At 45.7% G+C, this 20,024-nt stretch overlaps 1 protein-coding gene across 1 annotated transcript; it reads right to left on the bottom strand.

The window, feature by feature from the left end:
* Positions 1–6,820: 6,820 nt before the first annotated feature.
* Positions 6,821–13,256, bottom strand: LOC141087616 (uncharacterized). The gene is made up of 2 exons (XM_073573226.1): positions 12,515–13,256; positions 6,821–9,546 (listed from the first exon to the last, which is right to left on the bottom strand). The coding sequence occupies exon 2, from the start codon at positions 9,426–9,428 to the stop codon at positions 7,494–7,496; it is 1,935 nt and encodes a 644-aa protein (XP_073429327.1). The 5' UTR covers positions 9,429–9,546; positions 12,515–13,256; the 3' UTR covers positions 6,821–7,493.
* Between the last annotated feature and the right edge of the window lie 6,768 nt (positions 13,257–20,024).

Raw genomic sequence — 20,024 nt, 5'->3', positions numbered from 1 at the left:
TAAAGAAGGAAGAGATTTCCTGTCCTACTACAGGATACCTGACCGCCATAGAATCTCCAACTCTCAAGACCCTGGGCTCTTGTCAGAGAAGGTTTGATCCAAAGGAGAGACCTGGCCAATATATTTACTCACCTTGTTATAAGGCCTCTCTACACTTCTTGATTATTTGGTCAATGTATTGTACTGTACTGCTTATTAATCTTCTTTCCACAAGTTTTCTCACTTCTCTACTACTTTATGGACTCGTATATCACATGAGATTATTTTCCTTCTGGGAATAGTGTTGTTATGCCAAGGGATGCCTCCAATGGGATCCATACACAAACTTTCCCCACTAAGGAATTAGAGCCTTCCCGATCGGCTCTTCCTGAAGTACAATTTTGTTCTTATTGTTTTTGTGTCTCTTTTGTTTTTGGTTTCAAATAGGTATATAGTTTGAGGTTTTTGGACAACTAAGTTCTACAAAGGTAGGTGCACTCTGGTTTCTGCATTTCCTCTACCCCACTTCATACGAACCCAGCCATTCTTGTAACATGAAAATAAAATTCGTATCATACAATGTCAGGGGGCTAAATAGCCCTTGGAAGAGATTTTCCATTGGTAGGGAGATTAACGGGATGCATCCTGAGGTTGTATGCCTTCAAGAAACCAAGTTCAAAAAAGACAACCACCCTTCTATAAATCTCAAAAATTTCCCATTTGTATTTGAATCTTGCGGCCCACGAAAGAAAGCTGAGGTTTTATCCCTCATTAGTAACTCAATTTCCTTTGAATTGCTTTCTGAAGTAAAAGACGAAAAAGGACATTACCATATTCTCCTGTGCAAATTGAACGGCCAAATCTTCACAATAGTTAATACTTATGTTCCCACCATCAGACAAATTAGCTTCCTGAATAAGCTAATGAAAAAATTAGACACCTTACGATCAGGAACCCTACTTTTGTTAGGGGACTTTAATATGGTGCCAGATGGTGTACTAGACTCCGCCTCTCCCAGCAGACAAAAAACGTAATCCTTGAACAGCTGGATTTATAATCACAAGCTATTCGACTCATTCCGCTGTTTGAACACCACATCTAGAGAATTTACTCATTTTTCTGATGGCCATCAGTCGGCATCTAGAATAGATCTGATACTCACAGATGTCTTGTCCTTGCCAAGGGTCTCCTCCAGCTCCATACTTAATAAATCTATTTCAGATCATTAACTGCAGAACTGATAATAGGGTCCCCAATTCATCCCCAATTCATGTGGAAATTCAACTCCTCTCTGCTTCATAACCCCACCATCAAATCTGAAATCAGCTCAGCCGTACAAAATTATTTTAGTGAAAACGAATCAAACCTCCTCAATCCGTTTACCTATTGGAATGCTCACAAGGTGGTGTTGAGGGGAGTCTTGATTCAAATTTCCTCCAGACAAAAAAAAAAATTAATAGGGATAAAATCCTTACCCTACAACAGTCTATTACATCTAAAGAAGAGGAACTATGTCGATCCTCTGATCCTCTAACAAACAAGCTGTATTATCAGAACTTACTGATCTCAGGTTGCAGTTAAGGAAAATCATATTCAATTTTTATGACTCAGCTATTAGATCAGCAAAATGCAAACATTACTTATCTATAAATCGCCCTTCAAAATACATGTCAAACAGAATTAAGAATATACGGAAATGGAATAGAATTGACAGTATAACTTCCTCTAATGGTACATCCCTGGTCCACCCTAAAGATATTGTAGGAGCTTTTGCCGATTATTACAAAAATCTGTACAATATCAACCAAGACAACCACAATATGCAGCCATCTACCTCAGAGATTGGATCATTTCTTTCCAGCATGAACTTTCCAAAGGTTGACACAATCAGATGTGGAACAATTTGATTGCCTCTTCTTATAAAAAATTAATTATTGGCTGTTATTAATAAATTAAAGACCCAGAAATCCCCGGGTCCGGATGGCTTCTCCTCTGAATATTTCAGGACCTTTTCTAAAGCCTTGATTCCATATACAGTGGGGAAAAAAAGTATTTAGTCAGTCAGCAAAAGTGCAAGTTCCACCACTTAAAAAGATGAGAGGCGTCTGTAATTTACATCATAGGTAGACCTCAACTATGGGAGACAAACTGAGAAAAAAAAATCCAGAAAATCACATTGTCTGTTTTTTTTTCACTTTGTTTGCATATTATGGTGGAAAATAAGTATTTGGTCAGAAACAAAATTTCATCTCAATACTTTGTGATATATCCTTTGTGGGCAATGACAGAGGTCAAACGTTTTCTGTAAGTCTTCACAAGGTTGCCACACACTGTTGTTGGTATGTTGGCCCATTCCTCCATGCAGATCTCCTCTAGAGCAGTGATGTTTTTGGCTTTTCGCTTGGCAACACGGACTTTCAACTCCCTCCAAAGGTTTTCTATAGGGTTGAGATCTGGAGACTGGCTAGGCCACTCCAGGACCTTGAAATGCTTCTTACGAAGCCACTCCTTAGTTGCCCTGGCGGTGTGCTTTGGATCATTGTCATGTTGAAAGACCCAGCCACGTTTCATCTTCAATGCCCTTGCTGATGGAAGGAGGTTTGCACGCAAAATCTCACGATACATGGCCCCATTCATTCTTTCATGTACCCGGATCAGTCATCCTGGCCCCTTTGCAGAGAAACAGCCCCAAAGCATGGTGTTTCCACCACCATGCTTTACAGTAGGTATGGTGTTTGATGGATGCAACTCAGTATTCTTTTTCCTCCAAACACGACAAGTTGTGTTTCTACCAAACAGTTCCAGTTTGGTTTCATCAGACCATAGGACATTCTCCCAAAACTCCTCTGGATCATCCAAATGCTCTCTAGCAAACTTCAGACGGGCCCGGACATGTACAGGCTTAAGCAGTGGGACACGTCTGGCACTGCAGGATCTGAGTCCATGGTGGCGTAGTGTGTTACTTATGGTAGGCCTTGTTACATTGGTCCCAGCTCTCTGCAGTTCATTCACTAGGTCCCCCCGCATGGTTCTGGGATTTTTGCTCACCGTTCTTGTGATCATTCTGACCCCACGGGGTGGGATTTTGCGTGGAGCACCAGATCGAGGGAGATTATCAGTGGTCTTGTATGTCTTCCATTTTCTAATTGTTGCTCCCACAGTTGATTTCTTCACTCCAAGCTGGTTGGCTATTGCAGATTCAGTCTTCCCAGCCTGGTGCAGGGCTACAATTTTGTTTCTGGTGTCCTTTGACAGCTCTTTGGTCTTCACCATAGTGGAGTTTGGAGTCAGACTGTTTGAGGGTGTGCACAGGTGTCTTTTTATACTGATAACAAGTTTAAACAGGTGCCATTACTACAGGTAATGAGTGGAGGAAAGAGGAGACTCTTAAAGAAGAAGTTACAGGTCTGTGAGAGCCAGAAATCTTGATTGCTTGTTTCTGACCAAATACTTATTTTCCACCATAATATGCAAATAAAATGAAAAAAAAACAGACAATGTGATTTTCTGGATTTTTTTTTCTCAGTTTGTCTTCCATAGTTGAGGTCTACCTATGATGTAAATTACAGACGCCTCTCATCTTTTTAAGTGGTGGAACTTGCACTATTGCTGACTGACTAAATACTTTTTTTCCCCACTGTATGGTCTCAGTATTTAATGAGGCATTTTCTCGGGGCTCCTTCCCAAAAGAGATGCTGGAAGCCTTAATTGTTCTGATTCCAAAAGCAGGGGGAGACCCGGAGAAGATGCAAAATTACAGGCCAATATCGCTTATAAAAAACGACATTAAAATTTATTCTAAATTACTGGCCGAAAGGTTGAAAAATATACTCCGTTTGCTTTCCGATGACCAGATTGGCCTTGTCGAGGGCCGTCAGGCGGCGGATGGAATGAGGAGAGTTTTGAATTTAATTACCAGGGCAAATTTGTCCAATAGTAGATTGCCATTTCTGGCGTTGGATGCGGAAAAGACTTTTGACGGGTTGAATTGGTCTCACTTGGAAGCAACTTTAACTAAATTTGGTTTTAGCCAAGGATTCCTGTCATCGGTCTTTGTGTTATACTATGCTTCCAGTGCCAGAATTTATGCCAATAATAGCCTCTCAAACCCGTTCCCCATTTCGAACGGAACGAGACAGGGGTGCCCCCTGTCACCCCTGCTCTTTGTATTAGCGATGGAGCCACTGGTGGAAAAGATCCGATCTAATAAAAATATTGCTGGATTTGACCTCCCCTCCCGTCTATTTTAAAATAGGGCTATTTGCTGACGACCTCTTTTTGACCCTACTGGACTCCTTGAATTCCATCAGAGCACTTGCTGCAGACCTGGAAATGTTTTCAAGGGCCTCCTATTTCAAAATTAACTCTCACAAGTCAAAATTCTTGACCCTCAACATGACAAAAACAGAAATTGAAGAGCTAAAGAGAAGTACTTTGGCGCCCCTGAGGCTCGGTCACCACAGAGGTACTGCACCTTCCCCTAAGGTGTAGTGCCCCACCGTCCAGGTAAGGTGGGAACTCCTTTCCACACTCTAACACTTGCACCCCACACACAACAGGGTAGTTCTGCACAACCATATTGCGGCTCAGTGCTTAGAGAGTAGCAGAGCACCTTTGGTGGTTCCCTGCTTGGAACACTGGATGTGCTGGGAAGTGGGTGGAGTTAAGATACATAAAAAGTGGGAAAGTGTAGGATGACGGGTCAGTCTGACAGAAGGTCAGTCGGGTAGGAAGTCACTCAGACAGGAGTGAGGATCCCTGGAAGAAGGGATGGAGGAAGGAGTGCTGCAGCTGCCTCAGTGATCTGAGCCAGCTGGCACGGGAAAGGAAAAGGAGAAAGACGTAGAACTGAAACCTAAGCTTCCATAAGAGAGAGAAAGACAAGTACGGAACGAAGGAGTAAGGAGAACAGAGAGGACGTGGGTTAGAGCAGGAACCCTGCCTATAGGTTCTCAGCGCAAGGCCGGGGCCCGGTCCCCGAAGTTGTATGGACACTTATGGTTCTGCAGCAGACACTGGTGGAGTAGTTGGCTGTAAATGCACTACTCCCATCTAAGACTTGGGGCACAACAGCAATTGGATAGAGAGCCGGGACTCAGGAGAAGGGAGTCCCCAAAGCAGGCTACAGCTGTCTGCCGTGCAAGTAGAGTTCTTGGGAACATCTGTCAGGAGGAGCTCCAGAGTACCACGGTACTGGAGATCTTCACACTTAAAGGCGCTATAGAGGAGACATTCAGGAAAGGCACATAAGTTGGTGGAGTGTTGGAGGGGAGCTTTCCATCTTGCCTGGAGGTTGACCGAGTCCCTGACCCGGAGGACACGGCACAGAAGCGGGCATTACTGACTGTGAGTAAAGCTTTGGAACTACATGCCCTGGTGCCCTCCATTCCTTCCTGCGTCCGTCTGCCTGACACTGCTACATCCCCTGCGCCGGACACTACACCACCTAAGCGTCCCCACATCTACACTGCCCTGGGACAACAGCCCTGCCTGTGGACGGCTATACCATCCTTGCTGCACAACACCATCTGTCCCAGAGGATCTGTCTGCAGCGTCGGCTTAACACCTCCCTTGCCGAACACCACAGGTGGCGTCAGGGGCGTAATTAGAACTGATTGGGCCCCGTAGCAAATTTTTAAACGGGGCCCCCTCAAAGACACACCCCCTCAAAGACACACCCCCTTCAATACGCACCCCCTTCCAGACGCACCCCCTTCCAGACGCACCCTCTTACCGATAATGCATACTAGAGTCACATTAGGATCGCGGCGGAGCTGCTTACCTGACCTCTGCCGCGAACCCTGGCCTGAATTCCGCTGTGTACAGAGTGGTGGGGCCCTTGAGAGGACTATGTAATAAAAGAGGACACTGTAAATAACAAGAATACACTATGTAAGAGACAGCACTATACATAACAGCAGAGGAAGCTATATAATAAGGGACGGCACCATATATAACTAGAGAGGATGGTACGTAATAAGGGATGGTATTATACATAATAAAAGAGGAAACTATGTAACTAAGAATGGTGCTATACAGAATTAGTGAGTACACTATATACTAAGGGACTGTGTTAGACATAGTGAGTACACTATATACTAAGGGACTGTGTTAGACATAATAAGTGATAAGAAAGTCTTCCTCCACCTCCCCCTGTTCCTAAGGCCATTATAAGTCCCCCTTCCTCCAATTCCAATCCTCCACACCCCTCATTGTCCTCCTCCCCTCGCATCCCATTATTGTACTCTCCCCCACCCCATCATTGCCCTCTTCACCACCTCCATCATTTCCTCCTCCTCCACCATCATTGCATTCTCCCCCACCACCCCATCATCATTTCTTTTTCCCCCACCACCCCATCATTGCCCTCTCCATCACCCCCATCATTGCCTTCTTCACCCCATCACTGCCTTCTCCCCATCACTCCCATCATTGCCTGCTCCATCACCCTGTCACTCTCATCATTGCCTGCTCCATCACCTCAACACTCCCATCATTGCCTTCTCCATCCCATCATTGCCTGCCCCATCACCCCATCATTGCCTGCTCCATCACCCCATCACTCCCATCATTGCCTGCTCCATCACCCCATCATTGCCTGCTCCATCACACCATCATTGCCTGCTCCATCACCCCATCACTCCCATCATTGCCTGCCCCATCACCCCATCATTGCCTGCTCCATCACCCCATCACTCCCATCATTGCCTGCTCCATCACCCCTGATGAGTTTGTGATTTGATCTTTATCTCTCAACGGGAGATCGATATGCTGGAAGGTTGCCAGATTATGGTCTGAGGCCTACTCGAGTAGCGGAGAACAAACACACACAGAGACAGGGTATGTATCTGCAGGATGTTCCCCCTTTCCTGATTTAATTAGGTAGCTTATATGCTCATTCGAGTAGGCGGTAACATTACATCATCACATTTCATTGGACAATTGATCATTCAACAGTAAGCATAAATGGTTCCAACCAATCATATTCATATTCGTTAACCAATCAGATTGTACTCGGCTGTTAATTATTAGTATTTGTGTAGACGTGCTGAAAGCTTTAATAGGTCTTGGGTAAATTACACAAGATCCCAATATCATTCTCATAAATCTATCCTCATGACAGTTTATAGCTCAATTAGCCTCATTAACCTGTCTTACTAAGTATTTATGGCCCCAGTATCTACCTAATATGTGGACGTGTAGTTTCAATGTCCAACTGGGTGCAGTAAACAGTTTATCCATCACGTACAAGTTCTTATGAAGAATAAGGTTATAGGTAATCATTATCATGAGACAGCATTTTCATATACAGAGTATGCATGTAAGACCCCAGAAATACATTGATATTAAAAGGACATACAGAATTCCCTGTCAGTCCCCCCTTTTGAGAACAGATATGACTCTACCATTCACATATAGGTACATTCAAAGGCCTAATGCCAGTGTCGGACTTCCTAACCCTTCTTCTGCCGAATTCCCCATAGGGAAAGGGAGATCATATCTAATTCTCAACCTCAAACCATTTGCTCATAATCATTATTGTAAGGTTTCATTGTAATATACATAGTTTTAGTAATAGACGCATCAATCAGTCTTTGAAGTAGTCCTCTGATACATGGTATGCAGCAGCATCCACAGGTCACAAGTACTGCTGCTACTACTGCCAGAGAGATGAGGAGGCTGGACACAAGATGACTCCATCTACCGAACCAGGATTCCAACCAGTCCATGAAGGGATTGTTGATACCCGAATTTTCTGCCAATTCTTCGGACAGGGATGTAAGACCCTCCAACGCCTTGGTGATACTCCCATCTGGACTTGTATTATTGGGGATGAAGGTACAGCAAAACGTTCCAAACATCTTGCACACGCCCCCTTTTTCCGCTAGCAACATATCCAAAGCCATCCTATTCTGATGTGTCATTAAAGAAGTTGGGCCTAATTGTTCAGCTATCCCTTTTACTGCATCCCTTGTGTAATTTATAAACCTTTGCTGATTATAGTAAATATAATTTATCCAATCCACATTTTTATTAATTGTCACCCACCAAAAGAAAATTGATTCAAAACCTGCTGCTATCTGGTTCCTGGCCTTGTACTCATCCGGTACCCCTCTGGGTACCCCTATATTGTCTATATAAACTCTAGGATCAAAGGACCCAGCAGGTACTGACCTTCTATTTCTGTGTAGGGTTTCAACATTCATTCCACCTCCTTTAATCTCTTCTGATGAAATTATTTTAAATGGCATGAGCACTTGAACTAGAGCACAGCTGCCAACCCAACTTGGTGGCAACCTAGGCCTCAATTTCATATCTCCACATAACCACCATATGTCACTCCTTGCTATAGTTTGGTTTTGAAACCAACTGGCTTTAAAACCTCCTGTATCTGTATTTATTGGGATGGTGTTGTGACAAAACTCTGAAGTTAGATTTCCTACCCATCTTCCCGGTCCTGTTCTCAGGAAGCAAGTGTAGTCACCTGGATATGCATAAACTCTAGGTGGTACCTGATCAATTTTTGCTATTGGATACCGGACTGATAGAGATTGACACAGAACATTATCACTAGGGTCATATGTGGCATTATACAAAGCTAGAATACACTGTAAGTCTACTTGATCCTGTTCTGAATATCTGAGGGGAATAGTCCCTAAATGGGGCCTAGCGGTTGCACATGCAATACAATCAGTTTTGTTATTTTGCTCTGTAGTATACTTCATCCATAGCAACCATTCATTCCTCTCTGTGTAGCCTGTTTCTACGGCTAACTTCTCCTCATAGCCTAATTCTCCAATTCCATCAACATCCAACATTTCTCCTGACCTTTGGGGTTTGTCCTTCTCTTGTTCCTTGTCCTGTGCAGGAACAGCTTTTAACCAAAATGTTCCCTGCTGAACCTGTCTACCTGGGGTATACAGTCCCAATACATAGAGACCTTCATCTCCAAGAGAGGGTTCATCCAGTGTTATGAGGAGAGGATTGCAAGAGAATCTCCAGTCCAAAACCTCTGGATCACAACCCCATTTTGGAATGGGTACAGCAATATTCATCCTCTTGAGGAGAGGCTTTCCTGATGAACTAACACGAGTCATGGCTTCCTCTGGCTTATACCCCCATGACGTTCCCGTGTTCCAAGCTGCATCTGACCAAGAATTACAGTTCTCATTTCCAGGTCTAGTTACACAGATATATACCACCGCCCCTTCAACTCCTGTTAGATATTTATAATTGGGGTTGCTACTCTTCTTCCCAAATTTAAGATTCCATTGACACTTCACTATCTGACACAAGTCCATCCTAAATGTAGCTGTTGCTGCCTTGGTGTCAAACCACAAGGTTACTGATGTGCTGTTCTGAAGTGTCTCGTCCATTTGTCCTTCTTGCAGTAGAGCTGCCAACATCATCAGGGACAGGACCCATATTCTTCCACTCCAGGACCTCATAGTAGCTTGTGTAGACCGGTCTTCCGTTTAACTCTACGGATGTGGCTTAGCGAGGACCATCAACCAGTGGCTCCAGTGGTCTTCGTGTCTTTTGGTCAGCAACCAATGTCTGGATTAACTAAAATAGAATCAAAAACTTATTTATACACAAATGGGAGTCCCTTTTGGACTCCGGACCTGCTGCAGGGGTTGTCAAATAGTCACAACATCTATGTGGACAAAAGAGTACCTCAGTTGTGGTAGCTTCTGACATCAGGAAGGCCTCCAGTCCCCTGAAAAGAGATCAACACACACGAGCACATACTTCATACATCTTACCTTGGGCAGCCTGTATGAAGTCAATCTGCAGTCATTGAAACGGATAGGAGGGCCCAGGCGCACGTGTATGTCTATGGCATCTTTCTAGTCTATCTGTGTTGTGCGCATCTAATCTATGTTAATGTAAAGCTAAACAGGTGGACCCAGCATCTTTCTTCAGAGCACATAGTTTTTGTCTTCACTCACGTGCGTTGAGTCATGAGCCATCACATGGTGCAAGGATTTTGGCAAACATACCCACTGTCCCACCATCCACGGTTCTGAGCTCCAGCTTCCGACCAGACTTCAGTCTCTTCCCCGGTTGGTGACCGAGTCAGAGCCTGTAAGATACTTAAGTCTAACTGGTTATCTTTAATGCTCACCATGACCAGTGGAGGCGCCTCAGGGGTCTCCCAGTACCTTGGTCTTCTGGCTGATTCCCAGCCACTTTGTTTGCTTCGTGCTCCACGGGTTCCTTCTCATATGTACCCTCACTTCCACTATGGCAACCTCTTCCAGGGCCTGTTGATGTAAGAAAAGACCTTTCCTCCCCATATGGGGCTGCAGTTGTAGGTTCACCTGAAAACAATGACTTGTATATGTGGTGTCTTGCTTACCTTAAAGCCCCCTAAACGCCTCAATGAGTGCCGTCAACTCCACCTCCCCTGTAGAGTTATGAGGGAGGAGTGGTTCTGCTTTCTACTATCTCATGCTGTGTGATCGCCATACAACCAGGTTCTTGGACCTTCCGGAAAGAAGAACTCAAAATCCAGATTAATGAGAGATACCTTTATGGATTAAAAATATTTAAAAATAGCTGACTCTCCTCTCTTCTCCCCCCCTTTGGAAATCACCATATTAATACCGAATAGGTGGCAGAGTGGTGGATTTCCATTACACATATAACGGGAGTTCCTCTTCTTTTTTTTTTCTTCTCCATTACACATACTAAAAGCATTCCTTATCTTTACTACCTGACAATTGCCTTCCATGGATATCTAACACTGCTTCAAGTCAAAGGCAACGTTGTACCTTGAACCATCTGCCTCTCCTTTTTCTTCTTATCAACATGCATTCTAAAAAAAAAACTTGACATTATGAAAAACTAGCTGTACACCTTCTACAAATACGTATTATGCTATAATGTGAATCCAGTGAGCAAAGCAGCAAGCTGCGCTTCAACCAGGTACGTCTCTGGTTGACCATTATTTAATGGGCATCTGACAAGATTGTAATTTTCTATGTCACTTAATGAAATTCCGTCGACCCAGGGAATTGCAGGAATACCATGCACATTGAGCCTAAACACTTTATACTCTGGAAATCTGTCTGACAGAAATCCAAAACCAGTGAGCTGTTGGATATACCCTCCTGGTATAATTTTGACAATTCTCCAACCGTCAGGAGATATAAGCAACATTAATCCAAATGTGCAATTAGGGCACGACATTTTCTCATGGAATAGCTGGCACACACACACCCACACACACACACACACAAGGCAAGCAATACAACAGAATTTCACACATGAGATCATGCACTTCCACTTATCAGCAGAGAGTCTCAAAGGTCATTCACATTCCTTCACACAGATTCAGTAAACTGTTAACTGCTTAAGCTTATCACCTCCTGGTGCTCCTGCTAAAAATCCTATCTATGTTTTCTGGTTGATACTTGACTGTATTGGGGCGAAAAATTCTCCTGGCTTGTCCTAAAATGAAAAATGCCTATGGCTTGCGGACCCGTACTGACTGCACTTCGCTAACTCAATGTACAGGCCGCACCTAGACCGTATCTCTCTATCTGCCTCTTTCTCTGGTTGCTATTCACTTATTCTCTTAATATACGCTATTACTGTGTGCCCACATCTCAACAAGTCTACTTCTTCTTTATCACTTAGCAAATATCTATGCCGACATAGACTGCATCTCGTTGTTATATGAGGTTCCCGCTCAATGTTTGAACTTGCGTGTCCTAAACTGAAACTGGTCAGTTGATAGGTATCAAACCCATGGGAACCTTGATAAGAAGGTTAACTATTTAGTGGTCTGGCCATGACCCTCCTGGTCATCTAACACTAAATCTCTACGTACTCAGTATGAGATGGCACTTCTCTACAATTAGTCCTAGCGTATTCAGCAATTCTATATATCAACCAGAGAGCAAATCCAATTAACTATAGGCAGACTAATATGACCCAAATTTTCTTATTAGCCCAGTAAAAATCTTTTCCCTCAACTAAACCTGCTGAGCCTTGTATACTCAGAGATCTTATTTATCAACCAGAAGACTAAAGCTATCATTAGTATGCAGGCTAATGTAATCCCTATTACCTCAAAGTTCTTTAGCACCATTTGAGGGCAGTTTGTGCGTATCAGACAGAATAGAAGGTGGATAGACCTATCCTGTCTGTAACGGCGTTTTAACACCGTAATAGTACCTCTAGCACTCTCCAAGAGGACGTACGCAGCCTTCTTTATGCGTATGCCGCCAGAGACGTGTCCTCACATGAATCCTGGCAAGCCAGTTACCATGGAGAGACGCTCCCAAGGGGCAAAAACACAGTAAAGAATTCCTAGTACCCTCAAGGTTGGTTCAATCATTCATGCGCAATCATACGTAGCAGCTTTTAGGTTTCTCCCTCCAGCATACGTATTATGTATCACAAGGATATTCTACGGTTCTTAGCGCTGGTATGTAAGAAGACAGACTATACTGTACCCCAAAAGCCGGTTCAGAGCATTTAGCAGAGGGGAGACACAGAATTTGTAAGAATCAATGGCTCTTACCTTCACCGGTGATTTTGATCTGTGTGTCCTCTAGGCCGTCAGTCTGCGGGTGCCGGATTTCAGGATACTGGGGTCTTCTGTTGTAACCAGCCCACCCAGGGACGCCAACTGATGAGTTTGTGATTTGATCTTTATCTCTCAACGGGAGATCGATATGCTGGAAGGTTGCCAGATTATGGTCTGAGGCCTACTCGAGTAGCGGAGAACAAACACACACAGAGACAGGGTATGTATCTGCAGGATGTTCCCCCTTTCCTGATTTAATTAGGTAGCTTATATGCTCATTCGAGTAGGCGGTAACATTACATCATCACATTTCATTGGACAATTGATCATTCAACAGTAAGCATAAATGGTTCCAACCAATCATATTCATATTCGTTAACCAATCAGATTGTACTCGGCTGTTAATTATTAGTATTTGTGTAGACGTGCTGAAAGCTTTAATAGGTCTTGGGTAAATTACACAAGATCCCAATATCATTCTCATAAATCTATCCTCATGACAGTTTATAGCTCAATTAGCCTCATTAACCTGTCTTACTAAGTATTTATGGCCCCAGTATCTACCTAATATGTGGACGTGTAGTTTCAATGTCCAACTGGGTGCAGTAAACAGTTTATCCATCACGTACAAGTTCTTATGAAGAATAAGGTTATAGGTAATCATTATCATGAGACAGCATTTTCATATACAGAGTATGCATGTAAGACCCCAGAAATACATTGATATTAAAAGGACATACAGAATTCCCTGTCACCCCATCATTGCCTGCTCCATCATACCATCATTGCCTGCTCCATCACCCCATCACTCCCATCATTGCCTGCTCCATCATCCCATCATTGCCTGCTCCATCACCCCATCACTCCCATCATTGCCTGCTCCATCACCCCATCACTGCCTGCTCCATCACCCCATCATTGCCTGCTCCATCACCCCATCACTCCCATCATTGCCTGCTCCATCACCCCATCACTCCCATCATTGCCTGCTCCATCACCCCATCACTGCCTTCTCCCCATCACTCCCATCATTGCCTGCTCCATCACCCCATCACTCCCATCATTGCCTTCTCCATCATCCCAACACTCCCATCACTGCCTTCTCCATCACCCCATCACTGCCTTCTCCCCATCACTCCCATCATTGCCTGCTCCATCACCCCAACACTCCCGTCATTGCCTGCTCCATCACCCCATCACTGCCTGCTCCATCACCCCATCATTGCCTGCTCCATCACCCCATCACTCCCATCATTGCCTGCCCCATCACCCCATCACTCCCATCATTGCCTGCTCCATCACCCCATCACTCCCATCATTGCCTGCTCCATCACCCCAACACTCCCTTCATTGCCTTCTCCATCACCCCATCACTGCCTTCTCCCCATCACTCCCATCATTGCCTGCTCCATCACCCCATCACTCCCATCATTGCCTGCTCCATCACCCCATCACTCCCATCATTGCCTGCTCCATCACCCCAACACTCCCATCATTGCCTTCTCCATCACCCCATCACTGCCTTCTCCCCATCACTCCCATCATTGCCTGCTCCATCACCCCATCACTCCCATCATTGCCTTCTCCCATTACCCCCTCATGGCCTTCTCCCATTACCCCCTCATGGCCTTCTCCCATTACCCCCTCATGGCGTTCTCCCATTACCCCCTCATGGCCTTCTCTTATTACCCCCTCATGGCCTTCTCCCATTACCCCCTCATGGCCTTCTCCCATTACCCCCTCATGGCCTTCTCCCATCTACCCAGGCATCATCATGGCCTTCTCTCCCCATCGCGGTCTTCTTCTCATGTCCCCATCTCCTCCAGGGCCAGGCTAACCTACACACACACAGACACACACGCAGACAGACATACACACAGACATACATACATTCACACACACAGACAGACATACATACATACCCACACACACACAGACAGACAGACATACACACACATAGACATATTTACACATACATACATGTCCAGGACTCAGGTCACACAGTGGTCAGGGCCCAGCCAGGAGGAGAGTGACTCACCGTCACCGGCATCACATCACGTGAGTGAGGAGGTCACGCCACTGGAGACAGCCAGCCAGGGAGCCGCCAATGCCACTCATTACATATGCGCATATGTAATGAGCCGTTCATTACTTATGCGCATAGTTAATGAGCAGACTCAGAAAGCAGGAAGGAGTGGACAGCTGCGCTGACTGACGCCGCTGAGAACTGAAGATCATGGAGATAATAAGCACGGGGCCCGTGGCTGCATTAATATTGCACTAACCGGGTAGCGCCGATTGGAGCTGGGGACCCGGGCGGCGGGCCCCTATATGGGGCCAGGCCCCAAAGCAACCGCTTCGGCTGCTACCCCGGTAGTTACGCCCCTGGGTGGCGTCACGAACTATTCTATTCCACTTAAACTACATTATGAACTTACATTGATTTTTGGGCACCCAGGGCCACGGACCGGGTCACCGCTGCCGTGACAAATCCCCCTGACACCGGCCCGGTACCGAGTGCCCCACGTTCCTGGGGGGGGCAACCCAACTTTGCATCACAAACAGGATGACGAGACCCGATGCCATCGGGTTCTGTGTGCCTGAGATTTGTTGGACTTTGAACTTTTGAAAATGTGCAGAAGACCTAATTTAATAGACTGTGACATGAATATTAAAAATGGCCGCTGGCGCGGAGAAGAAGGGCGTGAAGAGATGGGAGGTCCTAGGAAAAGACTGCGAAGAGTCTTGGGCCTTCCCTGCCTGAATTACTATGTGACAGCAACATGGCCCACCCCCCGAGGGGTTCATATACTGGCTTGGTATGGAGGCGCTGGAAGAAGACGCCACCCCCGGAAGGAGGGGCAGAAGAAGCCAGTGGCGGGAAAAGGGCTGAGGCGGGGAGAAGAACACCAGAACGCCATTTTGGAGAGAGAGGGAAGGAGGCCTGTAGAGTGCGCGGAGGTTAAGTTGGATCTCCCCGGTTCCATGGCTGAAGGCTCCGACCCCGTAGTGGAGATGAACCACCAGCAGCTGGAGGACGAGATTGCCCAGCTGACGTGCCGCCTGCAACTGAGGCAGGAAGCACTATGGACACTGAATCTGCAGCGCACCCAGGAGGGGCCTACACCTGCGGTACCTGCGACACCGGTACCAGCCGCTGCTGCACCGGACCTCTTTCCGGGAAAGACCCTGTGGAGCCTGCAACCGCTGCCATGTCACCGGCAGCGTGCCCTGTTCCCTCTCTGCCACTACTATCGGAGGAGTTGTACACAGCCCAGGGAGCTGAAGCGGAGGAAGATAAGCCCCTGCCTGGTCCTGACGCGGCTGCGCAGCTAGCGACCCCCACGGAGCCGGAGCTGCCATTGGCTCCACCGCTGTCCCTGGTGTCTCACCGGGTGGCACCCGTTGCCACCATGCCTGCACCGGACCGGAGGCCACACCGCCAGGAGGCACCAGGTATATACCCCAGCCCTCCTAATGGGTTGACCTCCGAATTCACGTTGTCCGAGGCGGGTTTGCAACAACTCGAAATGGGGCAGTTGGAAGAGTCCACTGGGGGCGCTAGTCAGTCAGAGATGGGGCGGTGGAAGAGGTCTCTTCTGAGGAGGGTACGGCTGGAACAGGCGCGCACGATTCGACATCTTCGGGGAATAGATGAGTCTCAGTCGCTTTGGGATAGTGACCTCGGGATCCCTTGGCGGCCGAACCCTCGTATAGTTGCTTTTCAGCGCCGACAAGCTGAGGAATCCCTCGGTGCTAGGTCTCATACCAGAGCAGCGGAATCACCTACTGAGGAGGAGCAGTTGATGGGCATTGAGATGCATCATGGGTTCCCTTTACCATAGCTTCAGTGCCCTATAGCAAGAAACCAGAATCAAGATGAAGATACCACATCTGGTAGCAGTTCACAATCGGCTTCCAGAACCCCAGGAGGGGACCAGCACTAAAAATATGCAGTAACTCTCGTTGCCCAGGAGGGTTTGTTTGCACCATTGTGCCTTCTTTTTGTTTATCATGTTTTTCTGTTTGCACTTGTGTTGCCTAGTTTTTGATTGACAGCCTTCATATTGAACAAGCGATCATGAACTTGGAGTGATCCAAAAACTTTTAATTGTAAATAGTTGCACCTCTTTAGGTGCCCTCTCTTGGTTTTACATATGGACACTTTGCGAAGATGATGTCTACCTCAAAGGACACTGCAAGAGATCCCGGCTGGGAGCGGTGTCCAGCTGTTGTGAGTTCATTCTCCCCTTCACCTTTGATGTCTGATGAACTCCCTCTGCTGGTGAAGAGAGGTAGTGAAATTGATTGGGATGGGAAGAACCTGTTATCTGAACAGGCGGAGTGTGATTTGACATCTGGAGTTTCTGAGTGGATATAAGGCAGCCGACGCCCTGCAGGGCTGCTGGTGATCCTTTCTGCTCTGAGCTCTTGCATCCAGCTTAGTTCCTGTCTACTAAAAGCTAAGTTTTTGCCCTGCTATTATTCCATGAGATTTTGTCTGGTTTCCTTAGTGTTTGTATTCAGCCAGTCCTGGTTGGGACTGGCTGAATTCCATTTTTGTCTCTGATCAGTTGATATCTTTGCTCTGTTTTCAGAATATACCTGAGTGCTGATATAGTGATTTTGAAGTCTAGCAACTTCAGGGCCTTTTTCCCTATCAGACGGTTGGGACATTTTTGGTAGTGTTTTTTGCGGATTGCAGCCAGCATCTTTTCTGTCCAGCCCTATCTAGTTAGTTGGGCCCCATCGTTTGCTCAGCCTGTCTTTCTGTCTGTGTTTGTGTTTTCATCTGTTTTTCACAGACAATACATGTTGGGGGCTGTCTATTGCTTTGGGGTCTGCTCTGGGGCAGTTTAGATTTCCCCTTTCCTTCTTTAGGCTCATGTAGTTCTCCGGCTGTGACGAGGGGTCAAGGGCACCATAGGAACCCCCCACGGCTACTGCTAGTTGTGGTGTATAGGATCAGGGGTCTGCAATCCGATAGCTACCAACCTCTCCGGTTTTCTGGACTTAGCTTTTATTTTTGTTTTCTCCTCCTCCGGTGACTCATTCATAACAGAATCACCAGTCATACCGCAGATTCTAGGGTGCTCAATAGCAAGAAAGAATTGTAAAAAAAAAAAAGAGAAAAAGAAAAAAGTGTCAGAATTTTTTTTTTTTGTGTATATTTTTTCCTCTATTTCTCTGAGGCCGTAGGGGGAATTTTTTCTCAATGGAGATTAAGCAATTGTCTGATCGTGTGGAGTAGCTTACTGCTGAAGTGCGGGGAATTTCCGCCTATCTTGCTCATTCACATGCTGCTGAACCAAAGATCCCTACTCCTGATGTGTTTTTTGGGGATCGGTCTAAATTTCTGAATTTTAAGAATAATTGTAAATTATTTTTTGCCTTGAAGCCTAACTCATCGCGGAGCAGGTTAAAATTGTCATCTCTTTGCTGCGCGGCGATCCCCAGGATTGGGCATTTTCTTTGAAACCTGATGATCCTATTCTGACTGATGTGAACGCATTTTTTCAGGCCTTGGGGATGTTGTATGATGAACCTAATGCTATTGATCAGGCTGAAAAGGCCCTGTTGGCATTGAGCCAGGGTCGGGATTCTGCAGAGTTGTACTGTCAAAAATTCCGAAAGTCATTGCAGGGCGGTCCTTACTACCTGGAATGATGGTGCCTTGGCAGCTCTCTTTCGGAAGGGTTTGTCAGAAACCGTAAAAGATACTATGGTGGGATTTCCTGTTCCCTCTGGTCTTGACGATTCTATGTCATTAGCCATTCAGGTTGATCGGCGTTTGCGTGAATGCAAAACTGCACGAGAGGTGTTGCCACCTGTTGAACAAATGTCTGAACCTATGTAATGTGATAGAGTTTTGTCAAGGGCGCAATGTCAGGAGTTCAGAAGGCATAATAAGCTCTGTTTTTTCTGTAGAGATGCCTCTCATATTATTTCTGTCTGCCCTAAACGAGAGAAACGTTTTGCACACACATTTGCTGTGGGTGGTGTTCAACCTAAGTTTCTTCTGGCAATTACTCTGATCTGCTCCCTGTCCACATTTTCCGCTAAGGCTTTTGTGGATTCGGGAGCAGCTCTGAACCTGATGGACTTGGATTTTGCTAAACGTTGTGGGTTTCCTATGACACCTCTGCGGACGCCTATCCCTTTGAGGGGTATTGATGCTACTCCTTTGGCGAAGAATAAACCTCAGTTTTGGACCCAGGTGGTAATGCGGGTCGCCCCAGACCATCAAGAACATTGCAGATTTTTGGTGTTGCATAATTTGCATGATACCATCGTTCTGGGGTTTCCCTGGTTGCAAATCCATAATCCAGTTTTGGATTGGAAATCTGTGTCTGTGGTGAGTTGGGGTTGTTGGTGTGCCCTTAGTGATGCTCCTATTTTCTCCACCTCTCCCCAGTCGCATGATGTTCCTGACTATTTAGCTGATTTTTATGATGTATTTAGTGAGAATGAGTGCGTCTTTGCCTCCTCATAGGAGTTATGACTGTGCAATTGAGCTGAGCCCTGGGTGTAAATTTCCCAAGGGTCGACTTTTCAATTTATCTGTACCCGAGCACGAGGCTATGCGATCCTATATTAAGGAAGCGTTGGAGAAGGGTCATATTAGACCATCCTCTTCACCCTTAGGTGCTGGGTTTTTTTGGTGGCCAAGAAAGATGGTTCGTTAAGGCCTTGTATTGACTATCGTTCCGTCAACAAAATTACTGTTAAATATCAGTATCCGTTACCCCTGATTTCTGATCTATTCTCCAGAGTTAAAGGTGCTTGCTGGTTTACCAAGCTTGACCTCAGGGGGCGTATAATCTTATTCGCATTAAGCAGGGGGATGAATGGAAGACGGCGTTTAATACTCCGGAGGGACATTGTGAGTACCTGGTGATGACTTTTGGGCTCACTAATGCCCCTTCTGTCTTCCAGTGCTTCATGAATGATATTTTCCGAGACTTTGTGGATAAATTTTTGATCATCTATCTGGATGATATTTTGATCTTTTCCAAGGATTGGGACTCTCATGTGGAACACGTTTGGACTGTGTTCCGAATTTTGAGGGAGAATTCCCTGTATGTCAAGGGATTGAAATGCCTTTTTGGTGTACAGAGGATTTCATTTTTGGGATTTATATTGTCTCCGTCAACTATTGAAATGGACCCGGCCAAGGTACAGGCCATTTATGATTGGGTTCAGCCCACTTCTTTGAAGGCGCTCCAGAAGTTTTTGGGTTTTGCTAATTTTTATCGGAAATTTATAGCAAATTTTTCTGGTATTGCCAAACCATTGACTGATTTGACTAAGAAGGGGGCTGATGTGCTGAATTGGTCTCTGGAGGCTGTTTCTTCTTTTCAGGAGCTGAAGCGAAGGTTCACTTCTGCTCCGGTTTTGCGGCAACCTGATGTCTCACTCCTGTTTCAGGTAGAGGTGGACGCTTCTGAGATTGATGCAGGAGCTGTTTTGTCCCAAAAAGATCCTGTAACATCTAAAATGAATC

This window comes from Dendrobates tinctorius, unplaced genomic scaffold (assembly GCF_039654945.1).
Source record: "Dendrobates tinctorius isolate UK_male_01 unplaced genomic scaffold, ASM3965494v1 ptg000035l, whole genome shotgun sequence".
In the NCBI taxonomy this organism is placed as follows: Eukaryota; Metazoa; Chordata; class Amphibia; order Anura; family Dendrobatidae; genus Dendrobates; species Dendrobates tinctorius.
The sequence above is the reverse complement of the archived record's forward strand: the minus strand, read 5'-3'. Positions and strand labels throughout refer to the sequence as shown.

Bases quoted from the DNA above. Each gene is read 5' to 3' on its own strand.
- LOC141087616 (XM_073573226.1), bottom strand. From the start codon at position 9,428: ATGAGGTCCTGGAGTGGAAGAATATGGGTCCTGTCCCTGATGATGTTG.